The following is a 26,209-nucleotide window of genomic DNA, read 5'->3' on the forward strand; positions in this document are numbered from 1 at the left end:
GCAAATGCCATCTGGGAGAGCAAGGCCCGGGAGGGTAGACTGCCGATGGCAACCTCGGAGAGAACGAAGTGTAGCCCATACCCGTGACATGGGAAGAGTAGAACTGAGGGAAGAAACAAAGCGTTCCCAACACATCTGTTTGCTCCGTTTCATTAAGTAACAGGTTTTGGCACGAAGGCATTTAAAGGTACTAAATTGACAGCGGATGGGTGCCACTTAAAGTGTTGCAAAGTCAATGGTGATCATATATGGCAATAGCAATGGCCGGACTGCACCACAGGACTTGCTAGCGGCGAAATAGTCTGGATGAGCGTGAGATAGCAAGGCTAGAGGTGCGAACAATCTGGATGAGTGTGGGATAGCAAGGCTAGAGGTGTGAACAATCACATCAGACACGTCACTGAAGACGTCACCAACACAACCTGACAAAGAGGGAGAAAGAACAACCTGTGCAGTGTATAGAGGCTAATTGGTGCATTCGAAAGACCAACGAGTTAACCTGTCCATCGGGGAGTGGGAAGGGAGAGAGAGAATCAACAGGAAGTGGACACTATTGCAAAGGTCGTTGTGTGGCGACCTGTGGAATGAAGGGAGGAGGGAGGAAGAAGAAAGAGAAAGATCAATGGCAGAAAAGGTACCATGACCGGCACTGAAATGAGTAGGGGAGCCATCATTAAGAAGGCACAAGTCGTGGTCTGCAATAAACTGGTCTATGAGAAGGCCCCGACTAGATGGAAATGCACTGCCCCACAAAGGATTATGAGCACTAAAATCCTTGTGATGGAGGAAGGGAGGAGGAAGTTGCTGAAGAAGGGCAGTTAAGGCAGCAGGTGTAAGAGTCCTGTCAGGAGGGAGATAAAGATTGCAAACTGTGACCTCAGAGTTCAGGTGGACCCTAACAGCAACTGCTTCCAATGTAGTTTGAAGAGGAATCCACATACTAGCAACATCCGTACAGTCCAACGTACAAACACCACCAGAGGCCCACAGGGGGCTGACCTGAAAAGCAGGGGACCCACGGAAGGTCGGTGAGTGATCATCCGTAAAATGAGAGTCCTGTAGAGCCATCCAAGCTGCAGAGTAAAACGAAATAAGGGATTTCAACTCCAGAAGGTCGCGGTAATATCCATTACAATTCCATTGGATAACCACAGAACAATGATTCAAATGGTGAGTGAAGAGGCTAAAGCCAGTCATGCTGCCAGGTCACCACCTTTCACCGACACGGAGGGGGCGGCATCCATGAACAACACGTCAGAATACGGTTGTGAAGTCGGGGATGGGACCTCCGGTGACACCAGAGGCTCTTTGTCCCGGGACTTGTGTTTCTTCTTCTTCTCAGGCTGAGATTGAGGAGGGCTGTGTGGCATAAAGGAGCCAGCTGCAGCAAGATCAGGAACAGAAAAAGATCAGGCAACCTGGGGGGCCTCAGACTGTGGTTCTCATAGTCGTCATGTGGCAGACCTTGGGCCTGGAAGGTGCTGGGAAGAGGGATCCCAGGAAGGGTGCCCTTGACTGGCAAACGCCGAAGAAGTGGGACACTTCTACGGCTGGGGAGTGGGAGCGGAGCCTGGAGGGGAGGGTGTGGTATCCGCAGGGGTGGGGGGTGGGGAGACAGGGGTTCAGGACTGGGGTAAGGAAGGGGTGAAGATGTAACTACAGCACAGCTAGACGTCATGGACACAGGATGAAGCCATGCATACTTCTTACGAGCGTCAGTGTAGGTTAGGTGATCAAGGGACTTATACTCCTGTATCTTCTTTTCCTTCTTATAAATTGGGCAATCCAGGGAACGTGGAGAATGATTGCCATGACAAATAACACACACAGGAGATCCCCTCATGGGGTGAACGTCCACTGTCACCACAGAGACAGGCCTGCAAACAGCGGGAAGACATGTGGCCAAAACACAATCACTTAAAACATCTCATAGGTGGTGGGATGTACGGCTTCACATCACATCAACAAATCATAATCTTGACCTTCTCATGGAGGGTATCCCCTTCAAAGGCCAGGATAAAGGCACCAGGATCAATGCGATTGTCCTTCATACCCTTCTGAACACGCTGAACAAAGTGAACACCCTGCCGTCCGAGATTGTCCCTAAGTTCGAAGGATGAGGTCCCAGTGAAAAATTACACCTGGAAACATATTCAAAGATTGGTGGGGGGTAATGGACACAGGAATTGTGCCAAGATGGTTACAGGCATGAAGGACCGCAGACTGGGCAGCTTTGATCAACAACGAACCCGACTGCATCTTGCTCAGAGAGTCCACTTCGCCAAACTTGTACTCAAAAAATAAAGGTTTGGTATTGGTGAAGGTATCCCCATCAGTCCTGGTGCAAACCAGATGGGGAGGGGGGGGTAGGTTTCGCCGCTAGGCGACCAGCCTGACCCTCCTCCCAGGGGTAGTCATGGAAGGGAAGGTTGAAGGAACAGAAGAAGCAGCACTAAAAGAATCATTTCCATGCAAAGAGATGGCCGTAGAAGAATGGCCAGAGTTCTGGACCCGTATGCATTTAATTTGCATACCGTCCATCCAGATACCACCCACTCCGATCAGTGGCTTTCCCCAACGGGCGCCGCCCAGCCGCAGCAAGGGCTGTCTGGCATGGTGGCCATTGCCGGAAGTTCCAATGATCCAGGACGACAAGCAACCAAACCCAGGCTTACATGAGGAGTTCATGGCTCAGGTATCAGAAGTGTGATCCCCGTGTTTTCAGGGGCCTCAACCAAAAGGGTACATATAGACCCCATCACATGGGCTGGCTACCGTGCTGGCTATGTACCCTAGCATCAGACAATGACGTGAAGAAAAAGGTGAAAGGAACTAGGAGGGCACACATCGGAGACACTAGGTACGGTGCTCTTCCCCAAATGGCTCACACTACAAAATAGAAATTTAGTAATGGAGGTCAAACCCCAGAGGGGGACCAGAGAATGCCAAAAGGATGAGGTAATTATGCAACAAAACTAAATTGCAAAGTCAACATAAGCAGGAGGATAGCGGGGCCAACATAAACAAGGACACCAAGAGAGGGACAGGAGAGGGCGAAGGGGGAGGAGCAAGGACAGGAAAGGAAGGGAGGGACAGGAAATGCAGCCCAGGAAAGACGGAAGGCTGCAATAGCTCGGGGCCCCATACTCGCCACGCATGTACTCATGAAAGGACCATGGGCCCCCTTGGGAGGTATTCATGCACTGTTCTGTCAGTTACACATTAGATTATTGTATCTACATTTGTGACAAATATAAAGACTATACCAATTTCATTGAAAATATCCTTTTATTCCCAATTTCCTTATAAGAAAAGCTTCTGTTTTCCTTTCTTTAAGGATAAATATTATGAAAGTAATAAATGAATCATTAAATACTTAAATTTGAAGTCGTAGTAATAAACCTGTTGTCTGAATTACATTGGTGGGGGGGTGGGGCATCAGAAGGTAGATTCAACCTGGAGACATCGTCCTTAATAAATTAAGCAGTTAATCTCTCAGCTATGGAAGACAATTTTTATTTTTTGCAAGGGAAGAATGAAATATTTGTGAACATACTCGGAACATTTAGCTATAAGTTGGTATATAGAAGTATTTTCTTTTATTTACAGGTAAGCCATAATGGACTGCGAAGTACATGTCAGGTTGTGACAATGGTTGGTGATGGAGTTGTTCTTGAAGACTGGCGATCACTCTGCCTTAACAATTCACAGGAAGTTGCTCCTTGTTTATGGGGAGGACACAGCGGATTGCAGCAGTATCCAGCGGTGGTTGCAGAGGTTTAAAGAAGGTGACTTCTCTGTACTTGACAATCCACGATGTGGTAGACCATCGACGGCAGTGAGTAATGTGAATAAGGAGACCATTGATCAAATCATCCAAAATGACAGATGTGTGACAACATGACAGCTTGCTGAAATCACTCTTTTGTCATTGGGTAGTGTGGTATCACTGGTACAGTCACTAGGGTACAGAAAAATTTGTGCACATTGGGTGCCTAGATTACTGACAAGAGAAATGAAAATGATTAGGAAGAATGTGGGCGAGGGTCTCATGAAAACCCTTACTGAAAAGTGGAAACAGTGTTTTGATGGCGTCATTACCCAGGATGAAACACAGTTGTTTTTGTCCGAACCTGAGAGCAAATCCCAATCCATGGAGTGGCATCATCCAGGTTCCCCTCGGAAGAAGAAACCAAGACTTTCACAAACAGTAGGGAAAAAAGTGATGGCCTCCTTCTTCTGGGACCAGTGAGGTGTCATTTTCATTGACTTTTTGGAACATGGCTCCACAATTAACTGGGATCATTACTGTTTGTCATTGGACAAGCTGTGACGTGCCATCAAGATTTAAAGACCACAGCTATGCTGTCAGCTCATCAGACTACACCATGATGATGCCCAACCCCCTACAGCCCCTATGGTGAAGGAGAAAATCAGGAAAATGGGTTGGAAAATTGTTCCTCATCCTCCCTACAGTCCGGATTTGGCTCCATCTGATTTTTACCTCTTTGGTTGCCTGAAGGCCTACCTGCATGGTAAAACATTTTTTACAGTGAGAAAGACCTTATTTCCTACATGGTCAATCCCCAGAATGTTACCAAATTGCATTTACATCATGGAAAGAACTTTGGGCTAGACGCGTCACAGCTTACAGAGGCTACATTGAGTAGGCTCAATGTATAGATAAACGTTCCAAGTATGTTCACAAAAAATTTCATTCTCCTCCTGCAAAAAGTAAAAAAATTAGAGGTGACTGTGCAAAACTTTTTGAATGCCCTTTGTATATATGCAGGCCTAAAATTGTCAAACTCGATTTTCTCAAAAATGGTTGAGAGTTATGTGTTGATGCTTACAAACATTGCAGTCCTAATTGTGCCCTAAACACCCTATCAATATGAATCAAATTGGTGAGTGGAATTTCGTAATGTCCTGTTGTAAGGTGCACGTCAATTTGGCAGTTAATTTCCCTCCTTGCACGAGAACTATTCATAAATTAATTTATTAAAAATAAACAAATATTTTTGCATCATGGTGCTACAGGAGACTTTAAAGATTGTTTTGCACCAGTCAGCTATGTTGTGTCTATCAACGTATAGGCAGCAAGTTATTGAAATATATGATGTTATTCCATCTCCCACCAACTGTGAGGTACATTATGTTATTCACTTTCTGCACACAACAGAGTCAATGTCACCAAGATTCATGTCGACTGTGTCACGTGTATAAAGACAGGGTTATGAGTGATGGTATTGTGAGGGAATTCTGCAGAAAATTAAAGGCTAGCTGCTCAGACATGAATAATGAAAGTGGTCTAGAAAGGCATTTAGATCTGACTGATGAACTTCTACAACACATGAGATGCAGTTCACAATTTCCAAAATTTCCAAACTTTCTGAACATGTGCAAGAGACTGGGTTACCATAATCATTGTGCTCAGTGGATGTATAACTAATGTTCACAAAATTGACAAAATGGTTTCAGCCTTGACATTCCTACAGCATTGCCATTAAGAGAGAGTGGAATTTCAGAACTGAACCATGATCAAGGACAACAAGACATTGGTGCAGTACATGAACTCTGAAACTAATGAATAAATAGTGATGTATTCTCCCAACACACCAAAACCTTTAAGCAGGTACTGTCAAACTGCAGAATGAATGGTAACAAGATTTTGTGATTGCAAAGAAATTTCTACAACAAATTTCACAAGAGTAATGCGTGAGAATACTGTGACAGAACAGATTTATTGTGAGATTTACAAAATTCCAGAGATGAATCCAAAACAAACAGCATAGGCTAATTACCATAGAAATCATTCTCCCTGGCAATGTGTGATGCTGTACTGCAAATCAAATAAAGAAAATATTCAGATTTTTTGGCTTTGAAACATTTCGATGTCCTCCCTATAGTCCAGACTTGTCTCTTGCCCCAAAATGAAGGCATGGCTGGCTATTCAGCACTTCACAGTCAATGATGAGCTCAAGGATGCTGTCAACAAATGGCTGGAGCACCATTCCCCAATGAAGAGATAAAGGAGGTGGTTTCAAGGTACAACAAATGTTTACATTCAGGTGGTGGTATTCTGAAGAAGTAATGTCAACATGTGAGTACAGATTGTATATATAAATTTATCTACTTTTCCTTTTCTTAACAATGGATCCAAGATTAATTTATAAACATCCTGCTTAACAAAGTGACACTCATGCACAGTCTAAGTTTGAAATTATGTACTGAGGTATTTTGGCAGACCAAACAGTGTATAAAATAAGCACTGCCCTGTCCATCACTGGAGAGACAGAATGCACTACTGATGTGCATTGGAAGTGAACATTTACTTTTACATTCAATACACAGCTGGAGGTTCATAGTGATTTCCTGTGTTCGAAAGAATAATGAGAAAGATTTTTATGATACAAAAAGATGAACCCTGATTGTCAGGAGTTTACAATGGATGCCTGATAAAAATGATTTATCTGAAATCCCTGGTATTTAACCCTCGAGCAGGTGTTTTTCATAACATGCACGGGTGTGTGGGGCACTTTCTACAAACAATGATAAAATAAGCTAACATTATATGAGCTAAATTACTGTTTATTTAAATGATAATAATATAAACCTTTGATTGTCTCACTCTGTTGCCACACACACGTGTTACACCACAGAAATGAACCACTCAAAGCATTAAACTGCGAACTTGCCTCAGATCCTTGCCAACCACTTATTTCATTACCAGTTATCTCGTAGGTAACTGCCTCATTGTGAGATTGTGCTGCTAGATTGGATCAGGGTCATTTTCTAGAACAGATCATTTTTTTTTTTTTCCCTAGCTCACTGTTTATTTTATATTACTGCTGCTCACTTGGAAGTATGACAGCACAACTTATTACTGTGTTAGGAGAAGCAATAATAAAGGAATAGCTATGGGCTCGCACATGTAAAACAACAATGGAACAGTAGAAAACAATTTTATTTGTGATTGGTGCACTTCATACACAGGCACCTCCACTTGAGGTTTAATAATCATAGTCAATTCACTGCATAGTGCCTTTGTTAGAATCCAACACTGTTATAATCTACTTACAGTACATTCCCAATTATTCAGGATAATATGGGGGAGAAGATGCACAACAATCGAAAGAGTAATGGAGACATTTTCAAATATGTATTGGGGTTTATGTCTGCTGGATCAGTAGTAGTAGTAGCAGCAGCAGCAGCAGCAGCGACGTTGGTGGCAGACATCTGCACATGCTCAGGCATGGCTTGATGCAATTGTCTTCTGCTGCCAGTCTTACTTAGCATCCGCCACTGCCCCTAGCGGTTGGCAACCGCACTGCTGGTCCCCGTGTGTGTCACATATGTGGCTTTTTAATATGAACAATCTACAAATTGAATAATCGGCACATGAATAAAGGTGAGTACACTCTACACTGTAAGTACTTACAATGGCACACACAGCAGCAGCCAACATGTCAACATCATTTCCATGACGAGACAAAATGAGAGCTTTATTCTTCATTACTCGAGGCACTTCCTGCAGAATCAGCTGCAGTACTTTCCAATCTGTAAACCCGTTTGATGTAAAATATTTAAAAAGCTTGACACAATACTCAACAAGCACTACAAAACTGAATTATACCATACACTGAGATGATAAAAGTCATGGGATAGTGATATGCATGTATACAGATGTCGGTAGTACCACATACACAAGGTATAAAAGGCAGTATACTGGCAGAGCCGTCATTTGTACTCAGCTGACTCACGTGAAGAGGTTCTTGACATGATACTGGCTGCACAATAGGAATTAACAGACTTTGAACACAGAATGTTAGTTGGAGCCAGATACATAAAATATTCTACTTCAGAAATCGACAGAGAATTCAATATTTCAAGATCCAAAGAGTCAAGAGTGTGCCGAGAATGCCACATTTCAGGCTTTACCTCTCTTCACAGACAACATTGTAGCCGATGGACTTCACTTAACAACTGAGAGCAGTGGCGTTTGCATATAGAGTTTTCTGTGCCAACAGACAAGTGATGCTGCATCAAATAACTCCAGTAAATGTGGGACATACAATGAACATATCCATTAGGACAGTGTGGCAAAATGTGGCAGCAGATGACTGACGCAAGTGCCTCCACTAACAGCACAAGATTACCTTTAATGCCTCTCCTGAGCTTGTGACCACAGCAGTTGGACACTAAATGACTGTAAAACTGTGCCCTGGTCAGATGAGTCCTGATTTCAGTTGGTAAGAGCTGATGATAGGGTGCAGTGTGGCACAGACCCCATGAAGCCATGGACCCAAGGTGTCGACAAGGCAGTGTGAAAGCCGGTAGTGGCTCCGTAGTGGTGCAAATTGTGTTTATATGGAATAGATTGTGTCCTCTGGTCCAAATGAACCAATCGTTGACTGTAAATGGTTATGTTCAGCTACTTGGTTACCATTTGCAGTCATTTGTGGACTTTATGTTCCCAAATAATGATGTCCTGTCACCAGACCACAAATGTTCACAATTGGTTTGAAGATCATTATGGACAATTCGGGCAAATGATTTGGCCACCCAGACTGCCCGACACAAATTCCATCGAGCATTTATGACACAATCTAGATGTCAGGTCATGTACAACACCCTGCACTGACAATACTTTCATAATTATGGATGGTTATAAAGGCAGCATGACTCTATATTGCTGCAGGGGACTTCCAATAACTTGTTGAGTCCACGACATGTCGAGTTGTTGCACTATGCTGGGCAAAAGGAGGTCTGACACAATATTAGGTGGTATCCCATGACTTTTCTCATTACACATACTCAAAAAATTTACAGTTAAATACAAAGCTGACTTTGAACTACTTTAAACATGAGAACAAACTTTGTCATTGGGATATTTTGTTATAGGAGAAAGCAGTACAGATAAATAAATGCTACCAAAATGTATCGTGCACAATATTAAATTACTAAGAAAATATTTATTGATGAAAGAGAAAAGCAGAGCCAGCCAGACAGCTCCTTTTTCCTTCCATTGTCAATTGCACCATGTTTGTTTTATAAAGGCCTGTATACATAGGCAGACCTTATATCCTCCTCTTGATAAAAATAACCCATAAGTTTTGATGAAATTTCAAAATTTTGACACAAAAAACAGATTAAAATCTTAGAACAGGAAACAAGATGGCAGATTAACATGATGTGGGTAATATATTGCACAGCCACAAGTAAAATGTCAATGTGTCGAGGTGGACTTCATTCGTAAAACACAAATTAAACGGGAGTTTTAGGCACAATCACCCAGTAATTACAATCATCATTTAACAGTTAAAAGAGAGTATCTTCAACTTCCTTTTCTATTTCAGACTTAATCATCTATACGAATAATGCAAAGTGTTGTATAATTACATGTTCATGCGACTTCTATTTAATTATGGTGCTATTTCAATTTTATGGACTATGTTCAAAATTTTATATCATACTTCAATTAAAACAAACCTCTTTCCTGTTTCAGAGCAGTCACAACAGCTTTGCAAGCATGTGTGAGAGAGAGATGTGTGACAGTGCAAGGTACATGAGCTGCAGGTGCAGGGCTTGATGGCTGTGGCGACACAGGTCGTTCCCCGTGTTTGTGATCCACACACAGAAAAGGGCTGTATCGCAACTGATGGGTCACGGGATCAGGAAAACCAGGCTGGTACATTGAATTTGCTCGAAGTTGCAGGAAACACTCAAATATCTAGAAAGAAAAAACCAAAGAAGTACTATGGAGATTCTCTGTAGCTTTGAAATAGTTGTAAAGTTAAAAATATATTTTATTAAGTTGTTATCCTCCTTCTTCTTATTCTTCTTCCATTTCTTTATAGTTTCAAATGGCAAGGAAGTCACAATACTAAACCAGTTGGGTCATTGGACAGTGAATACTCAAATCTAACAACTAGTCCTATTCAACCATTACAATTGTTTTTTAAGATCTAATGGCAGCCTTTGTTTTCCTATTACATCAACAATTGATCTTTTAAGTGGGCAATCATGTTTCGGCACATTTGTGCCATCATCAGTGGGTACTGTTATTCTGGCCTTAGTCTCTGGAATATCTGCAGGATCCTCTTTATATCATTATATAGTTTATCACACTTTTTCTCATAGTTCCTGCCATCTGTAACTTCATCTGTTAAAAAATATATACAGAGACATGGTAAGTTTCTAATGATCAAAACTCACATATTGAAAAATCTAAAAATAATTTCTCTCTCAATGGTACATATATTTTGTCATGAAGGATGTTTAGCATTTTTTTTCCTTTTTTTAATCAAGCATTTGGCAATTATGAAGATAGCTGAATAAATATTATAGAGGAAAGCTAACAACTGGCAAACAAAGGCTCACAGCTGACAAGCTGTGTAAGTACTCATGAAAGTACTGAAGATGCATTGCACTATAAAGTTTTATCACACATACTGGTGAAGCTAAATAGTCATGGCAGCTGCAGAATCATATTTGGAATCAACATGTGTGTTGTGGAGGGTTCATGGCATCTTTGGAGGGTGAAGGCATATGCACTTGTGTAGTACAATGCTCAGTATGCAACATAACAATTATTCCTCTACGTCTCTCTCTAGTAACTGGAAACACAACAACACATGTACATATCCTCGTGCACCCATTAACTGCAGTGACAAAGATATATTTTAAGTCAAGTAGTTCTCCTTTATAATCAACCCCATTCAAACTTGCAATAGACCTCCTTCAAAATTTTATCAGGCGCTAGGAATGTCATCAAATTAAAGTATGATGCCTTCTCTCTGATATACGACTTCTCTTGAAGTGTTGAGCTCAAAACTGACTTCTGGCACTATAGCAGTACTGTTGTTCCACTCTTGATGGTAATATTAGTTACCACCAGTTGTCATCTGCAATAAGTCGTGCCCTTGAAATCTACATCATTCGTGTACACTTCACCAACATGAATGTTACTTAATTAAATGTATATCAGATCATTCCTTATGATAAACTAACATTCCTGTCTGCAAACATACTTTATTTATCAGTAACAACACATTTCACAACTGTTCAACATATACTGCTTATATTTAAACTTTTAATAAAGAAGTTTAATTTCTTGTTATTAAAATGGAACTTCAATGTCTCAGCAACCTGAATCTAATGAGTAACTGAGGGGGAACTGATCATGAAACTTTGCTATTAATTTATTAGTGCACTTTTCATGGTATGTATAGCAGCTATTAAAACTACATGGGTCACAATTAATTCAGGACATATTGATTACAGTTTTGTTCCCTTGATATGTACATGAGATTACTATAAAATCATTGCATTTAGATCATTTCATTCACACTAAATCCAATGCTTCCTTATGTGCTAGTGCAGAGTAAGTGTGTGTGCTGTGCTGTACATATAAATAAATACTCACCATGAATCTAATACTGTTGCAATTTTCGAACACAGTGGGACGCTGGTAATGTGCATCAAGGTGCCCAACAAGCAACTTGTATGTATGTATTGCATGTGACGATGGTAGCTGATAAATTTTTATCTTCAGAATTCGGACTAAACCAGCCACCACCGTTTTCACATCAAGCATATCTGCCTCACTACATGAGCCAAGAGTTGGGTCTTGACCATGCAGTTCAAAGGGCCTGCTAAGCAACTGTAAATTAAGAAGAAAAATTGCATACTTTATCCAAAATTTGTTACAGCATGACTGCCTCTGTGCAGTGTGTATCCATTTGTATAACTCTAGTTTAATGGTAAACCATGCAAAATATTAATCAAGAATTTGATATTACAGTGATTTCATAACAAACTTTCAAACCAGAAAGACTCATTAAAGAGATCAAATACAAAATGTCACTGCAACTCTCATTAAAGAGATGAAATACAAAATGTCACTGCAGCTGTTGTAGGACACATTAGCTGTGACACAGACACCAAATTTTAACAACAATTTGATGCAAAATAGTCTGTCAAAAGTTTTTCCTTGATAATTTACTGTTATATGGCTGAAGAAATCTCTTCACAGAAAATAGTTTCCTTTCAAGCAGTATCACTGAAATCCTTGAGACAAGCTAAATGTCTGACTTGTATGAAAGATCCTCATGAATGATAATTTCAGGCAGTGTCCTTACAACATGTCTTCTTGTGTTTTGTCAGTTGTGAACCTGACATCTTCAACATAAATTCTGATAATCATATCCTTTCACAGACAACTTATTTTGATAGCTTACTGTCTTCCTTGCAGGTATCCAAAAAAAAATCCAAATCATGGCATCTAATCATTTTGTGTAATTGATGTATAAAGCACCATTTCTACATTAAAATTTAAAAAAAAATGTGAGTGAAATAGTGCACATAAAATCATTCTGTACAGTCAATTGCAGCAATAATTTGTCTTCCGAAATAACAAAATGGCAGAATGTAGTGGTTTTCTGCGCAAAATGTGACTCAACAACGCTGCAGAAAAATGTACAACTCATTCACACTTCTTGCATACTGATACAAAACTATTACAAATACTAATAAACAATTCTCAAAGTTTTTGACAGATCTTATTTGAATTAAAAAACCCCGCAGCATAAAATAAGTCGAATGAAGTAGATTAGAAATTTCTTTTCAATATATTAACAGAACAATTATGGCCACAAGTAAAATGTGCCTGAATTAAGGGTCCAATAATGAAACAAAAGTGCTTAAAACTGTAATTCAGATGAATGTAGCAAAAGTGCGCTTGCGCCCACACACACACACACACACACACACACACACACACACACACACACACACACACACAAAGATGCACATCAGCAGTGTGTACAATGTCTATGCCCTGACAATTTAAGGAGAAGTCCTGTCATTACACAAAGTTTCATCAATCCCACTACACTCACATTATAACACTGACTAAAATAGTAACCATGTCCATGTAGTGATGTCCTTGGCAGTAAGTATAAGTTTATGCTAGGGTCACAGCCCAAAACCATCGATCTGAATTATCAAGCACAAATGTATAATGATAATTTCTCTCTACCAATTACCACTTGTTTGGCTTTTTAACATTATATATAAAAATAAACTAAATGGAATGTGAGTCATGGACAACAATGCTAAATGTGAAACTAATATTAAAAATAATTTCCAAGTTATATTCAGTAATTGATAACATTTTTCTTTAGGAGTAATTGCAGCCCAAGGAGTGCCACCTAAAAGTGAAAACATAACTACGTTTGTTTTTAAAAAACTGTCAATAATAAATTTCAGTAAAGTAATCAAACTGCAAGTATATACAATTCACTAAAATCTGTTCCAGTAAATAATGCATAAGAGATGGGTACTTACTTTCCCCAGCAAATCAAGCAGTTCCAAACATCTTTTGTTCTCGCATTCAACACAAAGTTGTATGAGAAGCTCTGCAGCAGACTTGCGGACTTGGATATCATTGTCATTGTCAATATGCTGCAAGTACGGCACAACCACTTTCTCTATTAACTCATCCTCGTAAAGGCATCTGTAGAAGCAACCATACACTATCAATGACGATATACTGAAGTACTTTTTAAATTACAGTTACAATAATACAGAATGTTTATTTTCTTTCATGCTTGTTTTTATCATTCATTCAAGGTTTACCACTACAATGCTGTACATGATCCAGTCACATTAATGTTGCCAGCACCTATGTTCAACATCAACGTGCAATAACCACTCACAGATGGCAGGTGGCAGCACTAGTAGTGAAAGGTATATAAAATTTCAGGGGGATATGGAAAACAGTGCAGTCATTGTCATATTGCAGAGAGTGGGAGATTTGCCTGGCTTCCAAATGGGGCATGATCATTGGATTCTGGGCCAAGGGTGAAAGCATTTCCAAAATGGCTAAGTTTGTAAATTATTTGAGTGCCAAAGCATAGTATGCATTGCAAAAATGGCAATATGCAAATCCAGTGCCAAGACAACTGTGGTGCACCAAGATGACAGGGCCATAGATGACAGGGGAGAACAATGGTTGCGAAGATGTGTACTGGTAAATAGACCACCCAGATGAAACACGACTACAAACTGTGTCTTGTCAATGACTGTTCAGTGAGCATTACTGTCATGGGCCTCCACAGCACGCACCTGATTCATGTAGCCATACTGACTGCTGTCATCGGCAATGAAGGGTGGAATTTGCACACTAATACCACAACCAAATGGTCACCGAATGGCCTTTTCAGATGAATCATGTTTTATGCTCCAATGGACAAATGGCTGTTGGCATGTATGGCCCTGCTATAAACATGTGAAGGTTACATGCCAGAAGAGTGGGTGTTATGGTTTAGGAAACGTTTCTGTGGAATTCCTTGGATGATCTTGTCGTTCTGGAGGGCGCAATTAATCAATACAGGTACGCATTTATCCTTAGGGACCATGCCCATCCCTACATGCACCCTGTTTTTTGCCTCGGCACAATGGCACCTGCCGAGCAGGACAGTGCAATGTATCACACAATTTACAGTATGCAAGCATGGTTTGGAGAGCACCAAGATGAGTTCACTGTATTCCCTGACCATCAAATTCCACGGATTTAAGCCCAACTGAGAATATGTAGGACCACCTCGATCGGGTTGACTGCACCATGGATACTCAATCAAAAAACCTAGTGCAGCTGGCCACAGTACTGCATTTGGCATGGCTCCACTTTGCTGTCCTTACCTTCCTGAATCTCACTGCCTCTTCTTGCACGTCCATGCTGTAAAAAGTGGTTATTCGGGTTTTTGACAGATGGTCACAATAATGTGACTGGATCATGTGTTTCACTTAGTAACTTATCTATGCTGGTAATACTGATGGAACTAGCAGCATACCCTATCTTCGCAAAGGTACCACTATGTTTCTATGGCTGGATGACTTGTCTGGCATAGTGGTAATAAATTACACACACTTCCATGTGGATCAGTCTACGTATTAGTAGTAAAACCTGTATGAAGATCCCTACAGTAGTTCTTGGAAGTAGCCTTCATGTACACACAGAAAAAAAATTGAGGGAGCGGACTTTTAATTTATAATATGTAGTGATACAGAGAAGCCCTACACATTTTTCTCCTGAATTGCTTTTAAAATATCTCACCAACATTCTTGATCTTGCACGCACTACATATAAAACATTTCACACTATACTACTGTCACATATGATTAACTTCATCAGTGACATGGATGTTTTTGTACAAGTGATGAGTTCTTCCAACACACTGCCAGGGCACATGAATGAATTAAAAAACTGAGTGCTTAAGCCACAAATTCAAAGATATTCTTATTGCAAGTTTCTCTGCAAATAAATTGCAAACAATCCTAAATCAAGTATTATCAGATTTCGTTTCAACTCAATCACTTAACTGAATTTTCTCATCATGAGAAATTAGAAGAAGTGATCTGTTCTACTCAATAAAAAACTTTCAATAGCCAGGATCACACAAATTCATCTATTTTTGACAACAGGTTTCCACAGATGTAACTGTCACCCCTCTGGTCTTCGAAAAATTTTGGTTACAAAATGCGTTAATCGTGAGTTAGAATCTCGTGTTATATTGTCATAGTGTCAGTGTGGTGGATAGAATATAGCACAGTTTACCAAGGTTTGTCAGAAATAAACCTATATAGTTAAAAAGCACCTTGTGCACATGGCCATCTCCATTGCACCACATGTTTCACCTGTGGTGGATTCTCTATGTACGGGACATGTCACATAAATGTAAATATATGTGTGCAAATGTACATTTTACTGTATATTGTGAGTTTTAAGAATTAATATTTATCTGTGAGTGCTACGTATATGAACATGACCATGTGCACAAGGTGCTTTTTAACTGTAAATGTTTTATTTCTGACAAACCTTAGTATAATGTGCTATATTTTATCCACAATAATGATGACATTGCAAGATGTTCTAACTCATAGTGAACAAATTTTGTAACAAACATTTGGTGAGCACCAGAAGATAACTGTCAAAACTGAATGTCAAAAATAAAGATGAATTTATTTTATCTTGGCTACTGAAAGTTTCTTATCAATTCCTTAAATTTCAAAGCATGTTACAACCGTCAACAATTTCTTCTTATGTATTACATTTAACAATGATGTACTTGAAACTTTCTGGTGGATTAAAAGTGTGTGCCATACCAAGACTCGAACCTGGGACTTTTACCTTTTGCAGGGAAGTGCTCTTCTGACTGAGCTACCCACACGTGACTCATAGCCCATCCTCACAGCTTTAATTCTGCCAGTAAAGCACTTGCCCGCAAAAGGCAAAGATCCTGCTTTACAGTCTCGGTCTGGCACACAGTTTTAATATCTCAGGAAGCTACATCTCAGTGCAGTCTCTGGTGAAAATTTCATTCTGGAAACCCTCCTCCTCCTCCCCAGCCTGTGGCTAAGCCACAGAAGTGCTAGTCTTGCAAGGTTCGCAGGAGAACTTCTGTGAAGTTTGGAAGGTAGGAGACAAGGAACCGGTGGAAGTAAAGCTGTGAGTCATGCTTGAGCAGCTCACTTAGTAGAGTTTGACTGTCTGTTTAGCAAACAATTTTAATCTGCCAGGAAGTTTCACATCAGCACACTCTCTGCTGCAGAGTGAAAATTTCGTTCTGGAATAATGGACAAACACTTCTCATTGAATACTCACTCGTCTGTTGAGTTACGTTTACATGAATTACTAACAATACTCATCTTGTGACAAAAGAAACTACTTTTGGTTCTTGTTTTATACAACATGGGAAATAAATCATGTATTGCAGGAATGCCAAAGGGCAATGACTGCCTCAGTGAAATTCCATTTGTAATTTACTCAGTGGAAGGTGAAGTACTTACTTCAAATTGTCTAGAACATTACCCATACATTTTTCTTTAAATAAGAAGTACAACAATCATCTCTCATAAAAATTATAGTAATTCCCAGGAGTTATTTATTAAACTGTAGCATGCCCAATGAAGTATGAATGGACTAGTATGTGAATCCAATCCATTACAATTATTAAATATCAGTATTTTCCCACCATTTTTTATCATTATCAGGCCCAATTTACCCACTAGGCCTTATTATTTGCTGCGACTATCACTATGGCACAGTAAATCATAAAAATCAGAAGCACTGGGGTCCCCACAAGATTTATGCCAACGCACGGGACCAACCCATTTTGCACAACATTAACAGGGAGCTTCATGAGAACCAAGCCATAATTGTGCAGGCAGACAAAGGCCACACATCAATAGTCCTATATGAGGCCACCTATGTACGAAAAGCACAGGACTTCCTCTCCAGCCCTATGTTCCAAACATACTCATTTAACCCCGCAGCTAAGTTCATCACAAAAATTAAGAAGGCACTTAAAGAAACATATATGTTATTCACCCCATTCCTTAAACAAACTTTAATACCAATGAATTTGAGAACACCCACTTTCAGGGGCGCCATGAAACTTCATTAGCCACAGGCTCCTGTAAGGCCAATCATTAATGCTATTAATGCTCCAGATTACTTATTGGCTAATGAATTGCAAAGTTTCCTCAGTAAGCATTATTTTTTCCATGATGTTCATGCCATCAAGAACAGAGAGGAGTTAATTACACACCTCAAACACATAAATGTAACCAGTGATATGAATCTAGCAAATCTCGACATCGTACACACGTACACAAATATTCCCATTAAAGAGGTGATTCCTATTATTGAGTCCAACTTACAGATATTATCTTTTCTAGATTCACAAAAAATTAACGAATTCCTTCATTTGCTCAGAATTGTTCTGGACCATAATTACTTTGTCTTCAAAGACACCATATATGGACAAACTGATGGGATAGCCACAGGATCCCCCATTGCCAGTATAATAGCTAATATTTACATCTATCACACTGAACATCAGTTTTTTTTTTTCAACCCACCCACATCATCTTCAAAGAGTAGAATGGTACAAAAGGTACGTCGATGATGACATACTTTTATATAATGGGACCGACGACCAGCAGCAACTTTTTCGACATGACTTTAACAAAACGCACCCCAAGATTCAGTGTACCATAGAATACCAATCGACTTTACACTCCCCTTTTTGGATCTGGAATTTTTTTTTACAGAATAGTAATGTTCACTTCAACATATTTAGAAAACCATCTATGATTAGTTCTATTATTCATTGCTCTTCAGTTCACCCAAAGCAGCAAAAAAATAGCAGCTCTTCATGCTATGCTTTACTGCATGGCCAGACTCCCTCCCTCAAAAGAAAATTACCAGAACAAGTTGGATACCATTAAATTCATAGCGCATGCTAATGGCTACCAGCCAAATGTTGTTGATCAGCAAATGCAATCAAAAGGCGCTTCCAACGATCTATACGGGATTACCCTGTCATCTACTAATAATGATAACACTAAATTTTTTTTGCAGGATCCCATATGTAGGTGTTATATCTGACAGGATTGGCAAATGGCTTAGGAAAGAGGGGATTATACCTGCCTTCTACACCCCACATAAGGTCGGGCATCTATTGGAGCAACACGAAACCAGAGAGGGACAATCGCTACGCACAATTGGACGTTTAATGCATCCGGCATAGTGAGTGCCCAACTGCATACATAGGCCAAACTGGCCGTTCCTTTAACATACAGTTCAGAGAGCATCAGAATCTTAGCAATTCCAAATCCGCTCTCACTAACCACCTGAAGGATCATAATCATTCCATTTCAAATATAAATACAAATTGCAGGATTCTATATATTCAACATAAGGGCTCAGTTTTAAACATGTTAGAAGAAATAGAAATCATCTGCAACATTTGCCATGATCCGTCTGGCATTTCTAACGAGCAAACTGTGTGTAAGCACGCAGTCCTGCTAAATAACTTTTCTTTTCTGAAGCAGTGTACAGCCTAATTTCCTTCTCTTTCTGGTCCCTGATTACTATACACCATACATGTATACTATTTTTTTATCGGATCAGTGTTTTTTGTGGCCTCCAATAGGCTTAACGAATGTATGGCATATGCCTATTTCGTATAGTGAGGTCCGCAAGATCCACCCAGTTCATTTAACAAAGCTGTAAAATTGCCCTCTCTTAATAAAAGTTGCATGTTTTCATTTTATCCTATGACTATGGTGCATTATAGTACTGTGGCATTATCTGCGCCCTCACTAATTAAAAATTTACCTGCCTTTCATCATGTAAAGTACATCTCGTGTCTTATCTAATGTAAGCCTCGATTAGTTGTCGACTATTTGTTAGCAGATTTAAACTGACCCCACTTTTAATGTGTCCTTTTAATGCTATTGTTGCTAGCTATTTATTTGCACATTACTTTCTGACAGTATAGACTGAAAGGTTTCACTACTTTCCTTGTTGATCAGTAAAAAGAGCTTGTAAATAGGAGTGGCACATGTGCATGTTCTTTTAACTGTGACTGTGGCGAGTTGTTCCACATTGCTTTTTATATATCCCCACTAAATTTAAAACTTGTTTGCCACTCATGTGAAGGAAACGTTTCACTGTGCTTTACAGTTTAGATAATAATTTTATATCGCACCTTCAACTCAGTTTTACCACAGTTCTGTACCAAACTGTTCAATTCACGCCTTTACTATGCATAATGCACTTTTAACTTATATCGTGTATTTTTTATGTTTTTTTTTCTTTTTTTTCCTTCATTTTAAATGTAAACCACTAAATTCGAATTGTGAATGGCCAGGCTAGTGGCTCCACATTCTTCTCTCTGTCAATAGATGGCAGCACTTTTGCCACTCTTGTTTAACAATTTGCCTCCTCGTTTGCATCCACTACTCCCTGCTCTGTGCTCATAGGCAGCACACCGTGCCTGGTACACGTGGTGCTCGGGGACCACAGCACAGTGTAAGTGTCGTGATATCATTTGTATATTTCCCTACTCAGGCAGTCATCTGTAGTACGGCCTGGTGCCATAGGTTTCATAGCACCTAGCCTAACCTGCAGTTTCAAACTGTTTTTTAAAAGTTTTTAAAACTTTTTAGGGAATTTTTTTGTTTTGTTTTTTGTGTGTGTTGCAGCATGTGAAAATTGTCTCCCGTCTTTTGCTATTTCCAGTATGACACCTAAGGATGGGCTTATAACAGTCCGTAACTGGTGTGTGAAAATAAAGAAATTTACAACTGAAGCGGTATTTTCCACCTCTCCTCTCACTATATTGATTTCTTAATATTAAAATAAATCAAGATATTGCTGAAACATTCTGAGTGTGTCTGACAGACACATAGATTCTAAAACAGACATTACTGTTCAACGTTCCAAAAATTATAAGGGGAGGACAACTAAAAACTTCACAGACAGGAAAAAGACAGGATATGATTTACAGCAGATAGAAGAAAAATCAGTATGACACACTGAATTTGGAGCAAATATTTCAAAGGACTAACAGCCAAGATATTCAAATTTCAGAATATAAATAATGATCTTTCACAAAGTCAGTTAAAAATTACACATTACAAACAGGGACGTAAAAAAGAAACATGATAAAACGAGTAAGGAACTGATAAATCAACAAAAGAAAAAACATGAGAACATTCACACATACAGCTGACACAAAAAACACACAATAAAGTTATTGGAAATGATAAAGCCTGAAAGCTAAAGAAAATAATGGAGAAGAAACTAACAAATTTGTAAAGCAGATGGTTGCAAATGCCATGTTTGAGGAGAGATACAAATAGCCTGTGGCAAAATGTACTCAAGTTGTTATTGAGTAGCATTCTCAACAAGAAGATACACAGTGTTACTAGAATGACAGAATGTGGTAGTAGTTGCACAAATATAAAATGCTGGACAAATCTTGTAGGACAGTTGATAGAGGTCTACATCTACATACTCTGCAAACCACCATATCATATGGGGATGAGGGTATCCAGTACCATTACTAGGCATTTCCCTTTCTGCTCCACTCACAAACAGAGCAAGGGTAAAACAACTGTCTAGATATCTCCATATGAGCCCTAATTTCTTGTATGTTATCTTCATGGTCCCTACATGAAATGTAGGTTGGCAGCAGGAGAATTGTTCTGTGCTCAGTTGGAAATGCTGGTTCTCTACATTTTCTCGTTGGTGCTCCATGAAAAGAACATTCCCTCCCTCCAGGGATTCCCATTTCAGTTCCCAAAGCATCTCTGTAACACTTACATGTTGTTCAAATGTACCAATAATAAATCTAACAGCCCATCTCTGAATTGCTTGAATGTCTTGAATGTTGTTTGAACCTACTGGTAACAAAAGCCACAGTTCACAGTGTTATTCACATAGTCCATTATAGAACTGAGCTGCTAACTGAAAAATTTTTGAAAACACTACCTTACTCAACCACCCAATGCTTTCACCTGACACCTTAGTGCAACCCCCCCCCCCCCCCCCCATAAAAAAAAGTGAACCCCCAAATTAAAATATTTTCTCAAGTAATTTATCACTGCACTTTCAAGGGCTTACCTTCAGCTTTACTTCTAAGTTTAATTAGATTGTTCTAGCATCACACTTCATATCCTTCTCACAAAAATATTTTATCCAGATAACAGAAGTAGCACAATTCGCCAACAACCATGCTAGACTTTCGATTGGTTGCCAATCCCCCAACAGTTTTTCAGAGTTCCTTCCACACACTGTTTCTCCATCCTTTCCCCGACCTGTGCAAAACAGTGTACTATTCAGTTGCTAAAATGCAATCATTTAGTGAAGACTTTAAATCAGTACCTGTCTTGCTCCACATCGAACATTTTGGGGCATTACTGATACCACATTGCTCATCATTGGAATGTGCTTATTTATACGGCATCCCTGCTGTTGAGCACTTTGTTTTACTTATCCCTGTAATCATAGTCCCAAAACATGATCCTTTGTTAGCCTTTCATCTAATAATGATTTATAATGATTTCATCTTCAGCAGTCATAACTGAGGCTTACTGACAGAGAAGGCAGACTACTGACGACCCCCCCCCCCCCCCTCCCCCATACAACTTTCTTTCTGGGTCAATGACAATGGGCCTTGGCAGACAACTGCCAACATCCCCCCCCCCCCCCCCCCAACTCAACAAGCAAATCTCTTTCTTGGTCAATGACAATGGGCCTTCTTAAAGTCCATGATCTGATTCAATTCCACAGAAGACATCTATGATATCTGTAGCCTTGGTGAGTCTGTAGGTCTTAATTCTCAAGAGCAACTCAGTTCCTTCCATTGTGAAGTTGTTATGATCTTCAGCTACATACCACGTGACTGTTATATTTGAATAATTACTCTCTGCTTACTAAATCCTTCCCAAATATTGTCTTTGTGCCGTGTTACACTTAGCCATGACATAAGTATTACATAAAAATTTTCGTTCTTTTTCAATTTTATCTGGGAATGGGTACAAAAAATATATATATATATATATATATATATATATATATATATATATATATATATATATATACGAAGACAAAACTGGATTCTATAGTTTGTTTTTTGTGTATTAATATGTCACAGAGTCAGGTCTGTGAAATACTACTGCTAGAAGAAAGGGTATTTTTGGCTCAGAAATGGGCACTTTGAGCAATATGTGATGTAAGCTCATGAACCTCCTGTCAACCACCATTCACAAGTCTGGGACTTCTGATGATGTTTTTTGTTAAGAATATGAGCTTATCCCCAAGAATTAACAGTTTTCCATCTGGTAATACTAGGCAGATATTGAATCTGAATTTGGATCACCTTCTTGACTCTTGTGCAGAAAGATGTGCAGCATTACTCTGCATCCATTTCAAAAAGTTACCACACGAATTATGAAAGTTTAACCATAATCCTTAACACATCCAAGTCTAAACTGAAGAACTTCATCATGGATCATTTCTCCTATTTTGTCAGGGAGTTCCTGGAAAAAATTAAGCTAATTCCTGTGTCACATTGTTTATTGCGATAATATATATTCACAGCTTGTCATTTGCATCTGCAGATTCATCTATGAGGACTGTTCAAAAATTTCTGGAACTTTGTCCAAAAAATTTTTCAATACTAACCTTTTACATATTGTGCATGAGCTCTATTGAAATACTCTCCTCCACAATATATACACCGCTCCTAGCGCCGTTCCCATTTCTGGAAGCAATCTTGGTATGCCTGTAGCTGGATCACATGAAGATAATCTTTTATCTCATCTACACTATGTGATCAAAAGCATCTGGACACCTGGCTGAAAATAACTTACAAGTTCATGGTGCCCTCCATCAGTAATGCTAGAATTCAATATGGTGTTGGCCCACCCTTAGCCTTGATGAGAGCTTCCAGTCTCGGCAGGATATGTTCAAACAGGCGCTGGAAGAGTTTTTGGGGAATGGCAGCCCATTCTTCAAAGAGTACTGCATTGAGGAGAAATATTGATGTCGGTCGGTGAGGCCTGGCATCAAGTTGGCATCCCAAAACATCTCGAAGGTGTTCTATAGAATTCAGGTTAAGACTCTGTGCAGTACAGTCCATTACAGGGATGTTATTGTCATGTAGCCACACCGCCACAGGTCACGCATTATGAACAGGTGCTCAATTGTGTTGAAAGATGCAATCACCATCCCCGAATTGTTCTTCAACAGTGGGAAGACAGTGAGAAGCAAGAAGGTGCTTAAAACATCAATGTAGGCCTGTACTGTGATAGTGCCATGCCATACAACAAGGGGTCAAGCCCCTCCATGAAAAACACGACCACACCATAACACCAACGTCTCAGAATTTTACTATTGGGACTACACGTGCTGGCAGATGACGTTCACAGGGAATTCGCTATACCTAGACTCTGCCATCGGATCGCCACATTGTGTACCTAGATTGGTCACTCCATACAACATTTTCCCACTTTTCAATTGTCCAATTTGTACACTCCTTACACCAAGTGAAGCATCATTTGGCATTTACAGGCGTGATGTGTGGCTTAGGAGCTGCTGCTCAACCATGAAATCCAAGTTTTCTCACCTTCCGGCAAACTGTCATAGTACTTGCTGTGGATTCTGATGCAGTTCGGAATTCCTGTGAGATGGTATGTACAGATGTCTGCCTATTACACATTACAACCCTCTTCAACTGTCGGAGGTCTCTGTCAGTCAACAGACGAGGTCGGCCTGTACGCTTTTGTGCTGTTCGTGTCCCTCCACATTTCCACTTTTCTACCACATCGGAAACAGTGGACCTAGGGATGTTTGGGGGTGTGGAAATATCATGTACAGATGTATGACACAAGTGACACCTAATCACCTCACCATGCTTGAAATCCACAAGTTCCAAGGAGTGCCCCCTTCTGCTCTGTCACGGTGTTTAATGACTACTGAGGTCGCTGATATGGAGTACCTGGCAGTAGCACAATGCACCTAATATGAAAAACGTGTTTTTGGAGGTGTCCGGATACTTTTGATCACATAGTGTTTCATTTAAAATCTTCATCCTTTCAATGGGGTTTTCAACTGTGGAAATAAAAATAAGTCTGCACAGGCCAGGTCTGGACAGCATGGAAGATGAGGAGGCACAGAGATTTCCCTTTTTTGCAATAGTCGCTCACCAACAGGGATGAATTAGCGGGTGCATTATCATGATGCAAGAGCCATGAATTGTCTCACCATTTTTCAGCCCATTTCCTTCCCACATTTTGTAATGTGTCACAACACATCCTGATTCTACCATAACTTAACAGTCTGTGCTTGGGGCACAAATTCATGATGAACTAATTCTTCAAAGTCAAAGAAAACTATCCACTTGGCCATGACATTTGAGCTGACCTGACAAGCTTTTTTGGTCTTTGAGAACCTTACCCAAACCAATGTGAAGGTTGAACCTTTGTCTCAGCATCGTAACTGTAGATTCACTCATCACCAGTTATGATTCTCTTAAGGGACATCTCATTCTCATCTGCACAGTCAAAAAGATCTTTGCAGATTGTGAAGGAAGGTCTTTCTGGTCTTAACTCATGAGATGTATGATAAACTTGCTGGCAACAGGATGCATTCCAAGATGCTGTGACATGATTTCACGACATGATCCCGACATGATCCAACTGAAATGTTACATTCTTCTCCAATCTATCTGACAGTTGGTCTTTGACTGACATGCACAATTTTGTTGACATTCCTGACATGAGTGTCATCAATATACATGGAAGGGCATCCTGAAAGAGTGTTATCTTTAACCTATGTCCAACCATTTTTAAACCATGACAACAATTCATAACACCAAGTACAGCTGCGGCACCTATCACCAACGGCTTCCTGCATCATTTGGCATGTCTCAGTAAAGGTTTTCCAGAGTTTCTCACAAAAAATAATGTATACACATTGCTCCTCTAACTCTGCAATCTCGAAATTCGCAAACTGAGTGACAATGTTCTAGTCAGCACAGTGCTGAACTATAACTAACAGACATACAACAATGAAACTTCTGACAGTTACACATTAAACACAGGCATTTTCAGGGATGCCAACTACATTTTGGTCCAAGACACCATTGCCATGAAATTACAAATGTTCTGGAATTTTTTGAACAGATCCCAAACATTTTATTTTATCTATGTTAATTTCATGACCTGACTCAGTCCATGATCAAGGAGATTTGATCCTCAATTTGGTCCTGCAGAACTAGACATATAAAATAAAAACATAAAATAAAATAAACAAGCACACTCCAAATGCAACAACAAAGTAGTGTATAGAAAGCAGTGATAATACTAACCAACAGAGTGCAACGCAGCTGCCAGAGACAATAAATGTAGACTCCTTTTAGGTCTGAGAACAAGGACTTATTAGTAACAAAAAAATATTATATATTTGTAAGACATAGTAAAATGTGAAGAGTATTAAATTTGTAGAAATTAGGATCTTTGACTGTCATAAGTAACATTAAGTACCAAAGAAATTGATTATAAGTTATGTTTAAGACTGGTTTATGAGAGTATTATATCAGTCTGTATGTTCAAATAAGTGAGTGTTTAATTTTCAGTTGAGCTGAAGTCTTAAGCAAACTGAAATTTCCTAATATAGTTTTAACAACAACATTTTATGCAAAACGCCCCAAGCCTGAAAATGTAGACTTATCTGCAGCCTCTATGATATGCACAGGTGAGCTATGGATGAAGCTTGTCATATACACCAATATATGTCATCACGGATGACACAACAGAGAAGTTGGTTACAAAAATACACACCTACTCT

General features: G+C 39.6%; 1 protein-coding gene across 2 annotated transcripts in view; it reads right to left on the reverse strand.

Annotated features, from left to right (window-relative positions):
* The window catches only part of LOC126334970 (tuberin), a 315,576-nt gene that overhangs the window by 181,188 nt on the left and 108,179 nt on the right, over window positions 1-26,209 (reverse strand). For both annotated transcript variants that reach the window (XM_049997757.1, XM_049997758.1), the window contains exons 10-13: window positions 13,351-13,519; window positions 11,429-11,665; window positions 9,493-9,733; window positions 7,442-7,560 (exon numbers count right to left, since the gene is read on the reverse strand). In XM_049997757.1, the coding sequence (XP_049853714.1) occupies window positions 7,442-7,560; window positions 9,493-9,733; window positions 11,429-11,665; window positions 13,351-13,519 (766 nt within the window). The remainder of the gene's footprint in view (window positions 1-7,441; window positions 7,561-9,492; window positions 9,734-11,428; window positions 11,666-13,350; window positions 13,520-26,209) is intronic.

The sequence above is a fragment of the Schistocerca gregaria genome, chromosome 2 (assembly GCF_023897955.1).
Source record: "Schistocerca gregaria isolate iqSchGreg1 chromosome 2, iqSchGreg1.2, whole genome shotgun sequence".
NCBI classification, from domain to species: Eukaryota; Metazoa; Arthropoda; class Insecta; order Orthoptera; family Acrididae; genus Schistocerca; species Schistocerca gregaria.